The 23,002-nt window shown below is 41.6% G+C and overlaps 1 protein-coding gene across 1 annotated transcript; it reads left to right on the forward strand. All coding sequences in view use genetic code 11, as the record gives it.

Annotated features, from left to right (window-relative positions):
- Nucleotides 1-5,608: 5,608 nt before the first annotated feature.
- EGR_03097 (Integrin alpha-8) lies at nucleotides 5,609-21,194 on the forward strand (the record flags this gene model as incomplete). The annotated part of the gene is made up of 11 exons (XM_024492346.1): nucleotides 5,609-6,050; nucleotides 8,417-8,698; nucleotides 11,804-12,120; nucleotides 12,647-12,699; nucleotides 12,759-13,272; nucleotides 13,818-13,994; nucleotides 14,117-15,022; nucleotides 17,661-17,975; nucleotides 18,647-18,925; nucleotides 20,010-20,330; nucleotides 20,784-21,194. 11 exons carry the CDS (start codon nucleotides 5,609-5,611, stop codon nucleotides 21,192-21,194), a joined length of 4,017 nt encoding a protein of 1,338 aa, XP_024353272.1.
- Nucleotides 21,195-23,002: the final 1,808 nt, after the last annotated feature.

Genomic DNA, 23,002 nt, shown 5'->3' on the forward strand with positions numbered 1-23,002 from the left:
TCTGGGCATTAATGTCACATTTTACGACCCAGGGCAGTAGCAAGGCTTTGCAATTAAGATTGAATACACACTTGCAAAATAATCTCTGTGGAGACTGAAGACATGCACCTGAGGTGATTTATGAACATTCACCAGCTGGATCCATGCGGCAGGGAAACTCACAAAAAAGTCGTGAGTTTTTCTATGCGTGTAGGAAGTATAAGGTAACACCACTGATTTACATCAAGATGACGTGTTCTAAGCTTGGCAACTGCTTACCATTTCACTGACAGGCCATCTTGATGAATGGAGTTGGCGTATCCAAGGGGAATCGCGAACATACTGAAATTCGACTCGACAAAGTAAAGCCATTCAGGTTGCTGTTAGATACACTTGTGTTGAAATCCCTTTTTTCATATCAAATTTAAAACAGAACAAGATGGATGGAGAACTCAGTTGAATTTCTATCAGCAAGGTGTTCACAACTTCTATCTAGCGCATCAGCGGTTAGAGGAAAGTCTCAGGCTCTAAAATGCTTCTTACTTATAAACACAGAGCAGACGTGACGAGTTGAGAATTGACGTAAAAATTAGGTGTAGTAAATACCGTTTTCCTGTCACCGACACCAAGAAGCCATTTAATAACAAAGAATAGGTATTAGTTTAGTACAGGTCCGTGCAGATAAGTGCTTACGGATTTACAAGATCGTAAATAACTTACAGATTATTCCTGTCTTAGTGTAATTGCCGAATGTGAAAGGGGTCTTATTATCATATTTAATAAAATCAATCGAGCACTCCAAGACTTACCTAAAGACGAAAGAAGGCATACTACTCAGATAGAATATGTACATTTGACAGACAGAAGGCCTTGGGGCTACTCGAAAAGCCTCGAGACCAGACCGCCCAGACTTGACACAATGGTGGACTTCCTACGTAGCCCACAACCAAAAAATGGAGTTAAAAAAAAAACACTTATAGCACTTGCTCCCAAAAAATTGTTAAAAAATAACTGATACATATGTTCCCCTGCATACTTTTAGATGGCGGAAATGAATAATTTTTTAGGGTCGATTAGGTCAAACGGCTAAAGTAGCCTTTAATGCTATAGAATTTCCGAGGTGTGGTATGAGTAAAACCAAAGAATTCCCTGCGTAACCATCAAGGAAAACTTCATCATAACATGGGTCCGGTGTGCAGAATAATTGCACTGTGAGTTATTATAAACACTCTAAGCATACGGCTGGCCTCTGATGGAGAGAAGAAGGATTTTCGCATAAAGTTGGTGTTTGGTGCGGAAGCGTAATCCCTGCTACGATGCCTTGTGGACATCAGAGATACAAACTTCGAGTCGTAGTGCGCATTATCTTCAAAAATGGCACAAATTTCATCCAGAAACCAATAAAAGCACAAAGTCACTCATATGTACCTTAAAAAAAGTACTTTTAGTTTATTTCCGAGCTATTTATTTGGCCGCTTGTCGAAGATATGTGATTTAATTGCTATGCCATTTAAACTCCAAATACCGTGATGTCATTTTACAAAAGTCTCAGTAATCCACTCTGGTGAATCAAAATGAAACTGAGTAGGGTATGTTAACTACCTTAGGAAGATGATGCAATACTTGTACTAGAGAATGGGCGTTCAAGCCTTCCTAGCCCAAGACAAGTGACGCTGAAAGTTGAGATTTTCCGGCTCGTAAAAACCAATCATAGAAATGACCGACGAAAATTTAATGCGCACTTCTGGAAAAAAACGAAATTCGGGCGACATGATGCCCTTATTTCCCGTGTCATAAACGGTCACCATAAGTAACAGGAATCTACTCTAACTTTTCAATTCCGGAACACTTCTAAACTCATGTTATTTCCACAACCTCTTCAATCTCACCTTCTGTGGCAATAAATTTTCCCGTGTGCTATCCTTTTTTACACCGATAGCATTTGTTTCAAAATCGTCTTTATTACAGCATTCCGTGCCGAATACAGGTTTGTCTATTAACTATCGTTGAGGAGACGGAACAACATTCTGTTATTTGATGATCACGGAGCCCAGTATTCATTCTAAAATTTATCAAGAACTCGATTAAAATTCAATTGTATGAGGTATTTAGGTTGCGGCTCTGCATAAAAGAGACTTGCTTTAGCCTGATTATTTCAAATAAGAACTGAGATAAAGTCTATCTCCTTAACATTTAACAAAAGATTTATCTACAGTGAAATGATTCATTATAGGTACAGAAATGCGCAGGTATAGCAGATGGCTTTTCGCCGGCTGCTAAGTAGCGGCCACAATAACAATGTGCCAGCAGATTTGGTATGTGAAAAGTTGGATGAGATATACCCACGTTCAGACCAGAGTAGACGATTTTCGCCCCGCCTGGTGTACTGGCGAAAATGGGAATAAATTCCCGGGACCTCTCTTTCAATCCCGCCTACCTTGTAACTACCGAAGGTAGATTTGAACGACCTCGAAAGCACATTCAGTTGTCCTCAAAAAATCTACGAACCATTTAAAGAAGACGTTTGACCATTACGTAATTATGTCAAAACTAAAGCATACATTCTAAGCAAGCACAAATAATTGATGGACTGATTCTTTTTTTGCTTTTAGTTACACAGCGATAACATCAACTTACTAAGGTCGATGCTGCTTGGAATTTTTTGCGAAGAGATGATCAAAGGCACTAATTTTCCCATGCAGCCCTCCAATTTGGATTTATAAAACACCGTCACCAATAAAATTCACGAAGTAGTAGGAATTTTCTCGTCTACTTTTAGGGCTTTAGGATGTAAGAGGCGAGATATTGTTCCCTCCCTATCTTCCGCATTTCATTGATGATACTTCTACAAGTGACGAGTACCGCCTTTTCTTAGCATGAAGACAATCACGTATAAATGGGAGAGTTAGAAAAGAAGAAAGAAATAGAATTGGGGCTGGTCAGGGATAAGATTCTTCTATCAGGCACAAAGATCGCATAAAAGTGGAATGTGCAGCAAGCGTCATTGGGAAAGGGTTATACATTGTCATGGTAATTAAGTCAATGCATAGATTTGGTATTTTAAGAAACCTCCTGCAATTAGTTATTCATCATTATAAAATCCATCCAGAGTTATTTGGTTACCCTATACAAGAGGGTGCAGCAATGCATTTTCCAATTTACATGGTTATAAAGCTGATATTTTTGGCTGTTTGGAAAAACTCGGTGGTCAAAAGCTTGGCTTATTCAAAATGCTAACACAACACCCTTTAATACTCACGTCATATGCTTTGGTAAGTTATAACACAAACTGTTGTAAAGATTGTAGCAATAACCTACTCGAAAGTTTGGTTGTAATCCCAGTCAACGGACACAACTAAAAGCCACTGATTTGAATACACGGTTGTGCAAGCCGATTCAAGCCTTTAGTATTAAACTTTCAGAGCGGTGTTATTTTCAGCCTCCTTGGCCCCATAATCTCTTTAAGGGTGGCTAGTAGGCCACACAATTATCACTCCGCCCAATTGTTTAATCGCCTTAACCATGAGGCATGAAGTGGAAACTTGCCATATGGGCTAAGGTTGGGGGTGGAGAGGGCCACTGTATTTCAATTCAACTTGCGATCATTGTGAAGATGGCTAATCGTCCCCCCGAAGGCACCATTGGGTTTGATCATCTTTTAAAAAATCTTGCAGTGGAGTAAGTTATTTTATGAAGTAATAGTAATCAACATCACTTGCTTTAACCCTGTTATTGTAACGATATACAATTTTGGTTTATATTCTTTTTGTGAGTAACTTTATCACTTGCATATCACTTTTAAGCAGACAATTTTACTCTATTCGAATGCTACTCCAGATTAGAGAAGATATGCCACTTAAAAAGAAAATCCAAATTAATGGTATTAGAATAAAACCTTCACTGAATGGGAAAGCCGTATCAAAAATGGGGAGAAACAGATGTCTAGGCTTTCAAATCATGATCTTCGGAAATACAAATAAGTTCCTCCTATCTTATAAATTATCGTGTACACTATAAAATAGCTATGCCCTAGAATAGAGACCATGTAGAATTAGAATATGTAAATAAACAAGTTACAGTGTATTTCCAGTGGACACTTTGAAGGAAAAAACTCTCATGAACGAGAAGTACCCAAATCTCACTTCAATGCTTGCAGCCTCCGCTTTCCATCCACTTTTCACAGTGATCCTGTCAGGAAAATCTCTTCATAAAAGGAAAGAACATTCTCGCAATCATCTTTTTTAAATAAAACTGGATTTTCTTCATAGTTTTAAAAAAACTTCTTTGGTTCGATGAAGTTAGCCAGGTGAACAGCAAACATCGCCAGAGCGTTTGACGAAAGTTGGAGGATGTATTTTTTTGCGGTTCTACTGGTGAATAGTAGGTGGGTCGGTTTGTGAGTCATGTGTACCGCTATTTCGGTATAGCCTTAGGCTGTAAATTACACCGAAGAGACTTTGCTTCGTACCACAGAGACCAATTTCCAAAAGGCCTCTTCCAAATAGACTTATTTTGTCATGCAAAAGTATAAAGTTAGGGAAAAAATAAAGACAAGATTAACCTTGCAATACCTTAGAGACTTTATTTTGAGAGTACTGCAGGTTACAAAAATCCATTATTAAACTTTTCTGATAATTAGAAACCACGGTAGCAGTTTTTAAGTATTTTCGATCTAGAATTGTTCATTTCTAAGGCGTTATTTTTGTCACAATGAGAAATAGTTCCTCTGAGATTCCCATAAAAACCTCCCCTTAAATTTTATTGCTTGATTTGTGCTCTTCAAACCATTTCAGAACCACATTAGCACCTTAACCAGGAAGCTAATAATACGCTTGTAACCGAATTTGTTTACTGGATCCCAAAGTTCAAAGATTGCATTTTAACTCCATTACCTTATGTCTTTTTTTCTTCCTAAAAAATTGCGGCGCCCATCAAGTGTCATATTAGGGAAATAGTCTTTGTGCCGTCGATTATTGTAACTTTTAAGACGAGGATGCTGATACTCGTCGACAGATGCGTTTACCCTTCTGTGAAACCGATTTCTTCCAATTCCGAATAGTAAAAGTCATTTATGAAAATTTAAGTTTTCTCCAGAACATTCTTATGAATACTCCAACGTTCCAAATATTTTGGGAGTCGATTGTCAGGTTGTAAAGCTGTCGCACTGAGGAGAAAGCGCTGTGTTGGCTCCCCGCCTTACCCCAAAGAGGCACATCCACACAAGAGAGGCTAATTTTCTTCCTTTCACTCCACTAGCACATGGACGGGTGCCTGTGGTTAGTTTTCTCCTTTTCCTCGGCACAAACATAAGGGCGCATAGACGCACTGCCGTCCGACACGTCAGCCTCACAGAAATGCGCACATTTGCCTCTCGATTTGATCACCTAGGCTAGCACAACCAGAGGGATGACGCAGCCCGATGGACCAATCATATCTCGCCAATCGACGTGCTAACCAATCATGCGACTGGTAGGTCATTACATCAGGAGAAGGAACGTGTGCTCGCTCGCACCACACAGGGCAGCGCAATCATTCCCCACGTGTGCGTGTGGGTATTTGTGGTTGTGCGGTCCTTCTTCCTCCCCCCCCCTACGACCATGAGACCACAGCTCTGACTTGCCACAGAGAGATGCAACAGTTACATCTTGCATTGCCTTTCCATGTCCACCTCTTCCTCTTCTTCCTTTCCGCCTTTCTCCCACCACTCATCACCTTGGCGGTGGACATAGGGCCAAAATGCAATAATGATTGGCTCTTTCCCTCTCTCGGTGCTCGAATCTACTCAACCGAGAAGCGAGGAACAAACTTTGGCTACTCAGTGGCCAGTTATGTGGCCCAGTCCCAGGCGTTTTGTCTGGTAGGTGCACCGAAAGCACGAAATACGTACGACTTCCTAAGTCCTGATCCTGCCGACACACTTCGTCAGCAGGATACCCTCACCTCAATGTTCGGCAACACCACGGGATTAATTTACCGATTGAATTTGGATATGGAATACCCCGATTGCAGTAGAATGCCAATTGCGGACAATAATGAAGATAGACGACTGTTTGGGGCGTTGGAACCTGGAAGTGAGTTTAGTGGATTTTCAATCGTGGAAAATAGAGTTCCGCATTGCACAATTCTCTCACTAGTTCACGGGTTTTTAACGTAGAGAAAGACTTTGAAAAGATGCCACAACCCTGTAAATACATCATAAAGTATTGTTGATAATCATTTCCTAAAGTGTCCTGCAAATAAATAACCCAGTCGGTGGATGTTACTCGTTCCCGCAAATTTAGAGGCTTCTGACCATTCAAAATTTACGCAAATAATTTTTTTGCGGTGGCACTTTTGACGTTATAAACGGCTGTTGAGAGGTTTAAGCGATAAGGTCATTCCGGCTAGGTCACCTCGGGGCTGTCTGAAGGACATCCAATCGTCAAATGGCACATGGGTGCGGTGAATGCATTTTCTTTAATTTTCCCCTCGGAACGGCCGAAGTAAGAAGACAGCCTCGTGACGTGCATTTACTTTTTGGTAGGTTGCCTAAAGTCCATTTTTTTTCCGAGGCCAGACAAGTGACATTAGCACATGTTATTTTTCGGTTGTAGACGGAGCAGCACTAAATCAAAGCGGTAAAAGCCTTGTGATTTAACGCTGGGTAAAACATTGCATGCGTATCTAGTGGAGGCGGAATTGTTATTTGTATTTCATCAAGTACCAAGCCAAATAAACAACATCCAACGATGGAAACACGGAAAAAAAGATTTTACAACAGAACAGGGAGTAAGCTTTCCATAAATAATGCTGATAGTGTCACTATTGTAGCGGTCGTTGTTTGACACGACCTAACAATGAAAGACCCTTTGTTTGGGACTTCAGAGAACGCTACGCTTTCAATCGACGTGTACTGAAAAGCCTTTTATGAATGATTGATCCAATCATAAACTACCTCACCGTCGAAAATGTAGGCCAATTTGTAGTCCTTCCATATTTTTTTAATGAAATTGGATAATATGTCAAAAAATTTTGAACAATTCTCACAATCAAGGTACATCACTCAAAGGTTTGGACTAATAATTAACATATGAACATCTTTGGTTTGTGTAATAATTATGTAAATGCGCGCCACCTTCTGCCAGAAGTTTGGGCAGATTACTTATTTCCGTGTAGCTCGCCTAGCAGAACGCATTCGTCTTTCCCAGGATTGGGCTATTAAAGGCGAAAAAATTTTAATTTGACCACATTCTGGCGTACCCAGACTTCCTTCATTTACACACCGACTCCGAATGTCACAGAGAAAGCATCCTTTCGAGCTGACGTGAGAGGCTAGCTATATTTAGTTTTTTTCACCTTTTCTCTCTAGGAAAAAAAGGCGACATGAACAACCTTTATTCAGCTTGGTTTGTCAAGCGACACTGCAGTTGGGTTTTGCGATAGTATAGTGACAAAGCCCTTTCTTACAAGTTTTCCACTGGGAGTGTGGCTTGCCATAAAAATAACACCTCGTGGTGTTTGATCACGATGCGATTCACTCCTCCGCAATTGCCCATCTGCAGGGCATCCCCTCATCTACGTTGTTGTTCCGGAGTGTTTTTTGGAAGCTAACATTCCTTTTAGTGCAGTATAAAAGCATAAAATGACTTAATCGCTAACCTCTCCTGACCTGTACCTTTGCGAGGTGACTACTACCCCAGCATTCGTCTGGCCGAACTGACTGCAGACTAGGCACCCTAAGTGGTAGGTGTTGGTGCTAAGACACCTAGAAAATCTTGACACTTCAAATGATCATTCGGCATTTTATTTAATTCGACATTACTGGAACTGTAAAGAAAACATCCTATTTAGCCATTTACTTCCAAAATATTTTCTTCTGCGTAAACTGCTATAAAGCTACTCTAGTATTCATCAAGGCATCCAAGCATTTAGTGTACAATTTTGGCAGCAGTTTTGCCCTGAGTTTAAATGTACCCGTTTTATTTAAATCCAAGAATATTAAGTGTTGTTATTCTCCCTTAAGTTTTGTGTAGCATTAGCACAAAAACCTTTTCGAAACTTTCAAATTCAATGCGTGGATGAATAATCGTCCCAAATCGCTTCATTTCCGAAGCCACTTGTTTCAACAATGATCTTTTTAATCCCTATTTGGTGACTATTTGTGCCTAGAGCCATGCAAATAGCTTATAAATACGGTTTGCTCGTGAAGCACACCATTTTCCTTTGTTTTTCTTGCATTAAGAAATCACTCTGATGGGCTTCCTTAGAAAACAACAAATATTCAAGGTAACTTATTTCAATAAATGCGAACAGATTGCCGATGCTCCGCTTCCACCGCCTTGTGATGTGATGAATTACCATGAGATCAATGGCATCTAAAGCCACTTATTTCAGTAGGGCAGTTTACGGAACTCTCTACCAAACCAGAGCGAATGTTAGCGGTTGTTTATATTTGCAGTCTCCTTATGGATCGGCGGTTTGGTGGCAGCCGCCAGCAACGGCGGAGACGGACTCCAACTCGGCTGTGACCCGCGTTACCTCTACACCCCCTCCGCTCTCAGCCCCTCTTCCAAAACCTCCAGCACCTCAGCCTCTTTGCCTGGTTTGGAGGTACAAAACCTGGGCACGGGCACCTGCGCCCTCTACACCGGAGTCTCCATGCAGTACACTCCCATTGATGCCTGCGTCAGCGCTGAGGAAGGCGCTTGTCTATCTGGTTTTAGCGGTGTTCTCGAGTCAGGTAAACAATTCTCTTCCTTGCGTTGAGGAATAGTAAACTAAAGACCTCCCATTCTAGCGCGTAGGTGAACATTAAAAGCGTTTTAAGTTGCAGAATATCGTAAATATTTTTAAGTTGTTAGTACGAGTACTGAGATTGTATCATGGTAGACTGTGTTCTTCTTCCGTTGTACCATTTGGTCAATAGGCCAATAAAATCGGTTGGTAGGTATTCCTGTTATTTTGAGTATAAAAACTACTTTCTTAGTTTCTTAGTAAAAAACTAAACTTGCAGTTTGGTTTGTTTTCTTTTTAAATTATCTAAAATCCAGTTTTTGATGGGGGAGGGAAAGTATTTTCTTTTGGTGCCTGACTTATCCCGAAGACATGCTTGTGCACAGAATTCTAAGTATGAAGCTCGAAGTGTCCCATTGAAAAAGTTTGTAATGGGATGCAGAATAGAAGCACTGAATATTTTGTCGTAAGAAGGCAGCGACTTTGAACCATTCACGCACGCTCAAGGCTAGCTTATTTGCTCCTTTCATTACTTGACCAGGCAACTGGATTTTCCGACAGTAGGTTCTCTCGAATTTTAAAGTGGAAAAAGAAAACTTTGTGCAACTTGCTTATGGGTCATTTCAACGTATTTGGAACGCTTGCTGTAGAAGCAGCACGAATGCTGTGACAGGTACGATTTTGCGCTCGTCTGAAAGCACACCACTGTCGAAGGTTGGTGTCTAGCATGTCACTTGATGACCAACATTATGGACTTCAGTGGCTGATGTACCAAAGAAGTACTACATCTAAACGCGCAACTTAGACCCGCTATCCGTTACTGTCAGATGGGTAAAAAAACGATCTTGCGAGTTTTTAACATTGCCCTCTGCCTTGTCCTCCGGTAACATTTAGAGGCCTGTAAAATGCGACTGTTTATTTGCACCCGGAGGAAGCAGATACGTGAGTCAGTTTATGGGTGTGGTCTTTATTTTCCCTGAATTTTGAGCCCCTTATTATAAAACTTCGGTTGATTTTGGTGTTACCCAAGCTTATCTACTTTGCGAGATGATGCTTCGTCTACGCTTCATGGTAGGACGTTTAGAGAAGGTGCGATATGCGGCAGCAGAACGTATTACACAGAAATTGTTTAAAAGCTTGGATTGTGGTAATGAGTTCCTCAAAGACAGGTACATCCCGTTAGAAAGGACCCTCTATTCCTAACAATGATGAATTGTGATGCTATTATCCAAAACAATTGGATCATAACGAGGCACGAACAATCCCAATGGTGTTTTCCTTGAATGATGGAACAATTTAAGACGATTATTCGACGTACTTTCGGAAGAGTCAATTGAATCAGAAAGTCGTTGGTTCATGTTCTTGTTACAAGCTAATGTCATGTGCGAGAGGTTGGATCTGGTCGCGCTCCCAATTTGAGGAATTGGGAGACAAAGCCTTTAAAACGGACATTTTATTTGCAGGAGAGGATGAGTAAGCTGAAGTCGTGACGTGCATGTACGTGACCGTGGGTTGACTACCAAGGCTGGCGGGCCTATCCGCGCATAATTTATAGTACTGTGCTTGACTGCGGCCTTGAGTGATTAGTAGCACGTTTAAAGTTTGCCTGGGCGTAGTCTTGGCCGATCATAGTGAATGAATGAGAGCAAGTGGTCGAGGCTATCGCAAATGTTGAGGAAGTGCCTCGAAATAGAAATCTTGCAGTGGCTCGAAACAGGGATGTTTTAGGGGAATGCAGACATCATCAGCAGTTCTCTTGTGCTTGTCATAAAGTTTGTGCAAAATATTACAAAAGGAGCCCACAAATCCTCAAACCGGGGATAGGTGTTCTCGCACTTCCTGATGTTCAGACGTCAATAATTTTTAATTAAATTGGGACTTGACCTCTTTTCCCATTCATACGAGTGTGTGCATCCTCTGTGTAGCCCCGGGATCAGGTCAGCTATGTGACCTCCTGATGAGCGGGAAATATGTATGCTGTCGTCAATTTGCCAGGAAATTCCCTGTACACGCATTAATCTCATGTTAATTACATAAACCCGAGTAGTTTAAAGACTGAAAATGTGGTAAATCATTTACAAGATACAGGATCTCCGTCGATGTCCATCGTTATTATGAACTAGAAACCAAATATTAGTAGAGTGAAGATGGCTACAAATGCCGACTCGTTGCTGGTACCATTATTCTAAATATAATAAAGTGAATAACGAAGCCAGATCTCTTGCATCACTCATCCTTCAGTTGACTCCAAATATACCGGAACTAATTAAAATAGTCGGCCGGTCCAATGCTAAGGTGGGATTGTTTTATAAACACACAAGATGACATTAGTGGGAATTTGTGCATTCCCAGCGCTTGACATACGCACCAAATTCCCATGATACATAAATAAACCTTTTGTAACAATTACAATGTGTTTATAAACCATATGATTATTCCCATGGTTGACTTCACGACTCCGTGTATGGATTCTTTGAACTTGGGTAAAATAACATTTAGGCAGGATTTAGTGCATGCTATCATAGCCACTTTCGCATCAAATTAGATGTCGTAAAAACCAGTTTAAAAGTTTAGAAAAAACACTAAATGCCACCGTTGGCTTGTCTTACCCTACAATTACGTGCCTTCCAACCAGAATGCCTCAGACCAATGTGTTCCTGTTTGACGTCTAATTGTTTGGCCAAAATTGGCAAGTACTTGAGGAAATATGTATACGTGAGACGTTCATGTGTGTTTCGAAAAAAGCTGATTTGGTCGTGTTAAAGAAAATATGTGAGTTATGTTCGACTCTCTGATGGAAGAACTACTGGAACGGCTCTCGCAAATGCGTCTAGCTCCAGAACAACGAAAATTTTTAAATTTCGCTTATTTTTGCGTAAATACATTGCGCAAATATGTAAACCACTTTTTCTCCTTAAATCGCCCTTCGCCAACTTTATCAACTAGTTTCTAAAGATGAACATTTCTAAATCGCTTTTCTTGAAGGCAGAGAAAAGACAACTACAATCTTTTTCGTTTGAAACAACAGAACACCTTTTTTTTGAAGTTGATGAAAATGCCCATGGAAAGTGGCTCATTACAAAATCGAATTGCCATTTCCTCGCAAATTTAGGCGATGAACCAGGAGAAGCTTACGCAGTTCTTGGAATGCCCGGCTCCTACCTTACCGAAGGGAACGTCTTCTTCGGGCACTACCAAGGTCAGCGGGTTCTGAAGCAACTGCGGTTGAAGAGTACACCACAGGACCTTAAACACAAGGGCTTCAACCTGGGCTACGCGGTTGGCCTGTACAAGCATCCGCAATGGGAAAATCAAGAGTCATCTCCCTCACACAGCCGATTCACCATTCTTGCCTCAAGTCCCATGTGGGCGGACAATGACTATCGTGGTGTGGTCATGCTTCTGACCGAGGCCCTCAATCTAGACTCGGTAGGCGAATTTCCCTGGATGATTGTCTAGCTGCTATTGCGCTTTTGGCCTATCTAATCCCGATTCATTAAATTGCTGATAATGGGAGCCCTGTTCTGACTTGGAAATCCATCATTATGCTAAAATTTCCGCTTGTCGATTAGATTGTATTATGTTTTAACGCCTGGTTAACGGAGAAAGAACCAATGAGCAGTAATTTCAAGAGAATGATGGAGTCAATAAGCAGACGTCGCGATGAGGCTCCTAAGGCCTCCAACTCAATAACCTGAGCCGAAATGCTAACAAAATACCGAATAAACCTGAACCTTAAGGCGGCTCCGATGCAAGTCTGTAATTATACCATAATTGCGAAAAATAAGTTGGAACTTTAATTAATCTCTGTTAAATATTCAGCACATATGGGTAGAAATTTCCGATGACACTCAATCTAGGGAATTTTGTTTGGGGCTAAACTTGTGTCCTAAGCATTATATAATGTATCCCAATGTAAATATATGGATAACTCAAAAATTAAATCTGATTTTAGATCCAGTATATTAGCGATAAATGGGGCCACATTGGCAGTTTCTTCGGATATAGGTAAGCCTCTTTTACTACACACTTAGAACAGTGCATTTACTTAATACTTGCTTTCATAGCATTGCAGCCGCTGATTTAAACGGTGACGAAATCCCAGAAATCATCGTAGGATCTCCCTACTTCTCTGAAAATCAGAGGTTTACAAAGTCGCAGGAAGGTGCTGAAACCTCACCAGACATGCAGGCGGACCAGCCAAAGCATTCAGATGAAGGTGATGACCCGGAAAGCCGCTATCGACCGATAATTGCCGATGTGGGTCGCGTGTATGTCTTCTATGGCAAATCACCAGAGGGGATCAAGGGTGCGGGATACATAGAGAGCGAGAGTGATCCGGGTCAGCGTGGCCGCGGGGAGTATATGCATGAGCCACCGGTGATCTTAAAGGGACCTCGACGTTCTGGTGGTCGATTTGGTCATGTAGTTCTCTCAATGGGAGATCTAGACGGTGATGGCACTGAGGATTTGGCTATCTCTTGCCCCTTTTGTCAGGACATCCGCAAATCGGTCGATAGGGGTGCTGTTTATGTTTATCTCGGGCGAAAGAATGCGAAGATCAAGGATGAACCAGACCAGGTAGGCTGGATATACAGATCTATAAACGAGTTCCTGTTTTGATACACTTGTCAATAAGGGATCCAACTCTTTGCTAATCGTGTCTTGGATAATCTTCCTCCCTTTAACTGAAACATACCTTCGCAATATGACATGCCTAGCCCACTTTTCTAACGACCGTGCTCAGCCTTACTCACCTGTTAGTAAAGGATCCGGCTTTCATGCTCTTGGCCAACCATCTAGTTCGTGGTTGTGAACAACATGGGTGTTGGCTGCCATTGAGTGTCGGGATTCCAGTTTGCACATCTTTGAAAGTAGGTGCAAAACAATTTTGCGACACTCGAAATTCTGTCAACACCCTTGCTGAACCCATAGTTTTAATAGACTTACTAATCAGTCAATGTCTATTTTTTATTAAATTTTGAGGGTGGTTTAACTAATCAAAATCGTTTTTCATTTTTTGGCGAGAAGGCTATGATGATACTTTTACTTTTCCACCTTTGGAAATTCTTGGACTGGTGTGTTGTTACAAAGATTTGGAGCTGAAATGATTTTATGGATTTCAGGTAATCCATCCTGCTGATCTACCCACAAAAGGTGTTTTTGCCTGTGAAAACGCAATTGACGATACATCACCCCTAAAACGACCGTTTTCGGCTTTCGGCTGGAGCATGGCGTCAAAGTCAGATGTCGACGGGAACATGTCCCCCGATTTAGTTGTTGGGGACTACGAAAGCGAACAGGTCAGGATAATTTACTTCCAAAATCTTCCTAACACTTAACTGACGATTGAACGGTATTTTGATGATTGCACATTAACTTCCCGATTTGGTCACCTAAAATCAAGGCCTTGATTATATTCCAGATTGTGACGCTCCGATCTAGGAACCTGGTGTGGCTGGAACAGCCACTATGGAGGCTTCCAGAGGGACCCACACTTGATTGGTCAAGTCCACATAATGACCCCTGCGAATCTTCCCGCTGCCATTACCGCGTTGCTCTCAACCTCAGTCTGCACGCTCGAGAGACCCTCTTCTCCTCTAAACGCTCCGTGTCCCTTCTGTTCCGCTATCGCATTGATTTGGACAGTCGAATAAAACAGGAGAACGGCAAGCGCCTGGAATCCGTACAACTTGGCAAATCCATCGTAGAAGACACGGCAGAGATCCAACTTTCTAGCTTGAAAGGATACTCAGTAGGGTTTCGTCGATTTCAATTGTTTGAAATGACCGTCGGACCACGTTGGCACCAGACAGTACAGCAACTGTGGAAACCAGTGGTCATTAATGTGACCATCGAAATGCTTTCCGAACACATGGACTTTGTCGCGACTAAAGGTGCCCAAATACCCGCCTGGAGTCTTCATCCTCTAAAAGGGGATCGTATTTTTCTCAGCCAACCCATGTATTTCTCCAACCCAGACTGCGGCTATGACGATATCTGTGTACCAGACTTGAATGTCGAGGTATACGACACCTCAGAGGGCTTCGAATTCGGTGGAGAGGGTCCGTCAACAATTCACTACAAAGAGAGGGTCACTGAGCGCAACTTCACAGTGGCGGTAAGGAACCAGGGCGAAAATGCCTACGACACGAAGGTGCGTGTCCACATACCCGCTCATTTTGCCTACACACCGGACAAAAACTACGCCTGCAAGATCGAATCTGAACCGATTGAGATGGAGGAGGAAGATGTGGTAGGGAAGAGTGATGACGACATCACAGTGGATGGAGATGATGCAGGGATGGAAGTCAACAAGTCAAGAATTCCAGTGAGTCGTAGGAGAACCCTTAAATGCAGCACATTAAAAATGTTCGACTAATAATTTATTTCAAGTTGCTTTAAAAAAACGATTGTATAAAATTTGCCAATCAAGTTTATTGAGCAGTTCTATGCTAATGTGTCTATCTGCTGGTCTCCAGGATTCCATAGTTTGATGGATTTTTGTGACAAAATTCACGGAAAAATACCTTGTTTTATGTAGTTTGCCCTTTTAGGTAAGATAGAATACAACCAAGAACTTTTTGTCCCCTAGACGTAGCGTCCTCTTCAACTAAGGGCTTCAGTCAAATAGCATCAGAAAGTTCTTGCAGTTGATTAATCAGCGGCTTCACATTGAGAAAAAATATCCCACTTGGTACCCCGTAGTGAAGTCTTGAGTGAAATACACCGCTTTACTTGTCGAAATAGGTAAAAAGGGTTCAACGTGTGCTCATGATCTGCCACTGTTTTGTTTCAGTTCCCATAGCAGTGATGAATAATACAGTCATGCGTTATTATTACGACAGGAGTAGTTTACAAGATTGTATGGTTGAGTTCACTTAAAAATAACTAATTAAAAAAGTTGAATTATGCAAATGTAGCAAGTAAAAAAGGGACATATGTACCCATATTCAAGATAAGCAGATAATAAGGTCATCCAAAGTTGGAATGGGCGGAAAAAGCGCACCTTTTCGCCCACCTCTTGCGTGCATTAATGGGCGCTCTAGTCGATGCATTCGACCGTCCACCTACCTACACTTCTAAGGCTTCGATCAGGCTGAGCGTTCCAGAAACCGATCGGTATCACTAGTGCTTTTAAAAATATACTAACTTTTTGCCAATACAAGCGTTGCTCTCCAGGTATAACAATTTAGTAAAACTCTATTTAATAGTGGGATGGTTAAATAAACTTTACAGGTGCAGGAACTTCGACTTAAATTCTCCTTTGAACTCGGAACAGCGGATTGAGTTAGTTACGTCTGTGACTCAAATCATCGTTTTTTTTTGGCAGCGGATAATGCCCTTTATGTTTTGGACTACTGAATGGGGATTTTTTTCTCTCCGGAGTACAGTTTCAAGCCCATTTGTCATTTCACGTTTCTCCATTGAGTAGTAATACCATTTGGAGAGTGTGTACACAAATGCAGCCGCTGTTCTGTACAAAGTGCTCCATGCTCTGCTCATTTTGTAATGTAGTATGCGCATAAATCATCTCATTCGCGAGGAAATGTAGTGGCGTGCCATTATTTAGTAATTAGGCTCCAGTCTGCAAAATTGTAGGCGCATGATTAATGAAATTGCCCAAGTGATTCACCCCAAGCATTGCAAATTGCAGCTCATTTACGCCTCAATGTGGGCCTCCACGGTCTACTTCTGTGCCAGTGCTTCATAATTTATCCCAAGTGGGTCAGTCTGTTCCGCTGAGGAGTTTTAAGTGCATCCGCGTGGTGTAGCATTTGGGAAATATTAAAGCAATCCCCAGGGTCATTTGACCTTCTTGGTGTGCAACAAAACGACAATTCTGACGGCACTTTAAGTATTAAGATTGTAATACTTAACTATTTAGGGGCTCTGTCATTGTACCATCGCCGGACGGTCTGGCCTCCTGGTTATGCCAGTAGCCCCAAGCCCTACCTTTGGCCAACAGTACATTTTCTGTCCGAGTACTATATCTTCATTCGTCTTTAGAGAAGTCTCGGAGCGCGGGAGAGATTGACTTTAATGAGAAAACGTCATGGTTAAACTCTTTTCTCGATACTTTTAATTCCCCATTGCAGCACAAACTAAATATAATAAAGACACGGAAATTTGCCTAAATTTCAAAAAAGCCACTGTGCAAATGCGAAAGTTAAAATAAACCTCAGATTGGTTTTTATCAGACAGAAATTTACCAAATCTCTGTTTATTGGAAAAGCGAATGTTCTTTTGGTATGGGTTAACCAATGCCAAGCCTTTCTCAAACAGTTAATTTTCTGACCATAATTATTTGCAAAAACAATTCCACACGTCCCACTTTGACAGAACTGAAATCACAAAACGAAGGCTAAGGCAGTCTTTTAAATGATTAGGTGACACGGCTGAATATTGCATCACATTTCCTGTTACACAAGCAATATGCAGTTAAAACTGTCCATTGAGCGCACCCTTGCCTTGTGGTTATCAGAAAGTGCACGGTGAAACTTGTTTCTCTTCTGTTTTAACGCCACTTGGGGTTATTACTTCCACCATTTTTGCTGAATTTATTTCCTCTGCTGTGGGTAACTACTCTAGCACCGCCTTGCAGGCACACGGGCTAATTGAATCACTTCCCCCAAATTTTGACCATATTGGTGTCTTCACTGACTTCAAAAAAAAAACGATCCTCGTGAGATGCCACTTGAAAAACTTCAGGCTCGCCCTATTTGACAGCAGGAATTTTCCCTGTATTATTACCCCAATTTTGCACATTTTGGCCAGTTTTAGCCTGTTAATCTCGAGAAGAAAAGATCTTGATGAGGATTCATATCCACAGGTTAAGGATTGAGTAATTAACGCTGCTAATGATCAGTTCGTGTGTTTTGATATGAAATACCTTTAAGTGAACAAAGTTGTTCATGGCAAATAAACTAAACAATAATTTTCATACCTCTTTGCCTGTCTCTACATAGATAACCACGGTGGTTTGCAGCCTCACCAACCCTTTCATCACCACTTATTCACAATGGGAAAAGATCCGCTTCCAGTTGGGCACTTTAGGTGCCTTTCAACCTCCGCCTGGCGGAGCCCGAACCCGGTCTCTTGAAGCACTAAACGGCTCACAGACCAGTGGGAATGCCAACGATGCTGGGGTCATTACCCCCGTTTGGCAGCCTCCCAGGCGGCTGGAAATTGTTGCTGAAGTGACCAGCGACAATGAGAATATGCGCAATCGCAAAGTGGTCGCCAAGTTTGCATACGACCTTAAACTCTTTGCTGATATCAAGGTGGGTTGATCCTGCGGTACAGCACGTTATCAGTTTAAACAGGGAATAGAACACTTTTGTTTTGTTTTGCTAGTAAAAGTAAATAGCCATATCCTCGATCATCCTACTCTAGTATGATTACAAAGAGCAGTGTTATTTTTGTTAAAAAGGATTTTTGGGCCCAACTTTCCTAGTCACCCAAGCTTTCCCTCGTGCGGTGGCAAACGCAATCTCTTGTGGCCTGTTTATGGCTTCCTTTATTTGAAAAGCAACAACGATCACTGGATGATTTGAAAGTGATAGTTTTTGAAGGCGCATGGGCATACGGTTTTAGATTTGGAAATTACGAAATTTGCGATTCCACTGCTTTCTTTGGACTGCGGGCATTTTCTACAAAGCTGGCAAATAAGTAGACCTAAGTTGGAGTAAACCTTAGTAATGCGAGCATCCATCCTCATGACTTGCATGTAAAGGTCACAGCACAATTCACTCCCGTATATTTGGAGTTTTGGAACAGGGCACTATGATTATCTCCTTCGTCAAATTTTCAGCAGTTCAATTAATTTTTTCATAAGTATCATCGCTTGGAATTTCTTACAGCGATATTGAGGAAGTTTTCTGAAGTCATTGCATTAAAATTGGGTCTGTGTGCCTATTTGAAGTTGTTTTCCGTACATTTCTTCGCTCTGTAGCTCTCTTCATCCTCAGTGGGTCACACGGTATTTGATCGGCGGAACTTCTCCTCCCAATTTACCGAGCGTCAGCGCGTGCACCCAGAGAGTATCGGACCTGAATTTGAGCAGATCTTCCTTGTCTCGAACCTGGGACCGTCACCCATGGAGAATATTTGGGTCAACCTAAGTGTACCGCTTCAAACCGAGGCCGGGGACTTTCTGGTCTACCTGCTGGATCTCATCCGAACTCAGAACACCGGTGGTGGACCGCCCCTACAAATTCCCGTCACCCCTGATGTGCGTGGTCATTTTTTGTCAGCATCTTTCCCCACATCAACAGTAGTGATAATGGAGGCCGGTGGAAACTTTAAGTGTGTTGCGGGTCCCCCAGTTCAGTCTCACTAGGCGCTTTTAAGTCTAGGTATCATTTTGCTTGATAATCTGTTGCAACTGGCAAGGTTGCAGAACAAAAAGCAATTAAGTGAAATTCGCTTTATTCTACCCACAAAGCAAACTTTGAACTAACTCTATGTATCTCTCTCATACGAATATAACCCGAGAATTACGGAGTATTAGACTAGACTTTTTTTGTATTCTTGAGACAGGCAACTTGTCGCTGAAACACTAAGGCCAGCATTTGCGGAGATTTTAGAGAGCCGGAAGTTAGTAAATGACCTCATTTTGTCAGCCCTCTCCCTTCACAAAGCTAAAATATCAACTCACAGCATTGTGTAGTCTTACGCACGCGAGGAAGAGCTGAGCTGTTTGCCTCTGGATTAGTACCCTGAAAAACTGGCAGACTATGAAATTCTATTGCAGCAGTTATAATAGGACTTTTGCATGTGCCGTCTGCAGCGTAATTGTGTCCGATTTTTGGCAAACCTGTTACGACTCCATCTGTAAGCATGCGTCTATCTAACATCTGTAATGCTTTGTATGTTCAAACATGAACCATTTCTTATACTTTTTGTTGCAATTTTTAGCTGCGATAAGTTATGAAGCTTCCAAACTAAATTATGAATTTACTAGATGTTTTCAAGACTCACTATTTATTTCAGCTAAATTCTAATCCTAAGCAGCGCCAACAAACATATTTTGGTCATAAATTACAATGTTAATATAATGCATTAATATTCATACAGAAAATGTTAGTTTTTGTAATAAATAAGCGTATATTCGTTACTGTCCTTGCATGATATCATGGTGACAACATTTCCATTCTTGCTTATCACTTGCACATAATCGGAGAGGTTTATGTAAACGGGGCGTACTATGACCTATTCGTTTAGACAATTACAATGATCCGTTTGAATACTTTAGTGGCTTAAAGGTGGCGACGCTATTTTAGTAGGTCTAGAACGCCATGGTGCTTGCCTTTCAGGTGGTTAGTGCAGACGGTCAGCTGAGAGGAACCTGTTACACACCCGAATCAGCTATTAACCCACTGCGTCTGACCGCCGTTGATCGAAAACGCAGTGGAGGTTCGAGTACCGGCATGGGACGCAACTCAGCACGTTCCTTCCTCCATCGAGGCCGACGCAACACAGAGACGGATATCGAGACCGCCTACGAGTCAGCGCCACCGGTGCGCGAGGCACGGTCCGCCGCCAGTGCTGACCTCCTGAGCGAGCGCATACAGCAGCAGAAAATCGTCTCCTGTGATCACCCCCTCGAGAGCCTCGGTTCACCTATTTGCTTGCATGTAAGCTATCAACGTGCTATTTCGTCGGTGAATTCCCATTAAGCCACTCTTATGCGAGCCGTATTGGAGGATTCAATATGCCATCGCCAGGTCATATGAGGAAATGTAAATTCCAACGAGAAGCAAATTATCCTTATTTTGATTAGCGCACGAGTGGTTGATGAACTTTTAATGATGATTGGAATCAATTTTCAAGGATAAATCAAATCGGCCTTTGCAATCAAAAGGTGGCGAATTTTATTTTTTGACACTTAATTGATTCAAGCCTTATAACAAATTCAGTACAGAAGTACCTCTTACTGCAGTGAAGGGCAGCACTGAACGGAGCCTTTCTAGTAAAAGCAATGGCCAAAAAGTGCGGTTTCACTCCTAATTCCACTACACGAGCGGATTCACTGTTTTCAAAGAAAATGGTGCCTTTGTTTGGTGGTTTAATCGTGCTTTTACTGCCAGATTCCCTGCAAAATTGACCGGCTTGGTCGGGGCGACGCAGTGCGGATAGTCTTCCGTGGATGGGTGTGGGCCGACACTCTCTTCCGGCATAAGTTCTCAGACGTCGCCATCGTTATCACGGCAACTGCCCAGATTCCTTTGTACGCCTTCGGCATACCAGTAACGGGCAACTTCACCATTACCGGCCTGACTGTCTCGCAGAACTTCGTCTTCGAAGGTATTAAAATGATAATCACTCAAACCATCCCCATCCTCCCCGTCATCGTCGGTGTCGTGTTGGGCATCCTTCTACTAATCATCATTATTATTATCATGTGGCGGTGCGGTTTCTTCAAACGCAAACGGCTTACGGACGAGGCAGCGGCGAGTGGTGCGATGGCTAAGGGGGAAAACGGTCACAAACCGGTTTGAGACGAGACGACTGACTGATCCGCCCACAGTCTCGTGCCTTCTTTCCTTGCTTGCAACTATTTTTTGGCAGATATAACCACATCTCTCCAATGAGAAGTTAGTGCTGTACAGCCCCAATGCTTATGAAATTTTAACAGTACATATGCATGTACCCTCGATGCATACACGCATTTATACGCACATGCGTAGCCCGTGGCCTTCCAACGGCACCCAACCGCAACACACCCTCTCCCCTCGCGATCCATTCTGACATCATTTAATATCACTTCTTACATAGGCGATATAGGTGCGTTTATTGTAAAGAGGTTTTAGTGTAATTGTTTTATGATAAACGTTTTAAAGAAAGCAATATTCCTTTCTTGATTGAGAGGAGGGCGACTGATAAATATCGTGGACTTATTGGATTGTTTAGTCATGCTTCCCAAACACTAATAACATCAAATAAAGATACTCTTCATTTCAATTCTTCTTTTTTAAAGGAGAACCTAACGCTTGCACCAATCCTGTGCGTAGATTCTTGTAGAATGATGAAAAATGAGGCTAATTGGCGATGGTAAGGAAGGTATGCGTTGTCGGTTAAAATTCCTCTCCATGAGGACTTGAGACAGCACCATATTGTAGTGCCAGTCATCGCCTTGTCCCATTAAAGCAACATTTTGACAGGAATGAAAGCTAGCGCTTGAAGTGTGAGATTACTTGGGTAGGTGTCACTCCAACTTTATTTGATGAAAACGTAGAGAATACAGCCCTAAAAGAATGGCAGTTGAAAAGTGAATGAGCCTATTTACATTAAAATTAAATGCCAGTTTATTCATTTATTTCAAGGACTTTGCAATAAAGTTGTAGTTTCTTGACAATACAATTTTTAATGGGAATGAGGTCGGACATTCCAATTCGTGATGTAAAGAAATTGGTTGAATTTTAAACAGCAAGAGAAATGTGAAATATTCTTAGCCCGAGAATAACCCTACGACAGCCATAAAGCACCCAGTCAACTCTCAACTTACACAATTTCCAATGTTGGAAAAAACTATTTGACATTGCATTCAAAAATAAAATTGAACAAATGGTTGCAATAAGTCACACCAGGTTGTTTAATTACGCAAACACAAATCATGCTGGACAATTTTTGGATCAAGCTAAGTGCCGATCAGAAAACCATTTACTGCATTTGTCAATACTAAAAATAAAAGGAATCAAAACGGCAAAAGCCCTTCATGGGGTTTGGTACATCGTCACTCGTCAGAGGTTAGATAGTGTCAGTTAAGTGAATAACGGTGCTTGTTTATCCATACTCTGATACGTTTTTCAAACTTAAAAATATACAATAATTGAGACAAAACAACCCAGACGTTATTGTGTCAACAAAAGTTGTGTTTTACTATTTGGATAGCGAAATCCTGGTGTTACGTGGACAGGTTTGAGATGGGTAGTGGCGAGATAGGAGGTCCGTAGGTATAAAAGATGTCCGAAAATAGTAGAACTAGCAATGATTTTAATAATATTTGCTTTAAGGAATTACAAGTCATACAGCTAAATCTAACCATTCTTTTCCTTGCCTACATATTCACTGATGTTGATGCCCATTAAAAAGTTGGAATTTGTTGTTTAACAATGACAACAAATGTACAATTAGTGCGAATTATTGTTACAATGTTATCATTACAAAGCTGGTACTATGTTTCAAGTAGATTGTCTTTTTTTACAAAACTAGGCAAATATTTTGACACTGCAAAACCATTGGTGTCATGGGGTTCACTGGAAAAGAAGGATCGTTCTAGTACCAACAGTTTTTTATGGAATCCCAA

This window comes from Echinococcus granulosus (genome assembly GCF_000524195.1).
Source record: "Echinococcus granulosus chromosome Unknown EG_S00015, whole genome shotgun sequence".
In the NCBI taxonomy this organism is placed as follows: Eukaryota; Metazoa; Platyhelminthes; class Cestoda; order Cyclophyllidea; family Taeniidae; genus Echinococcus; species Echinococcus granulosus.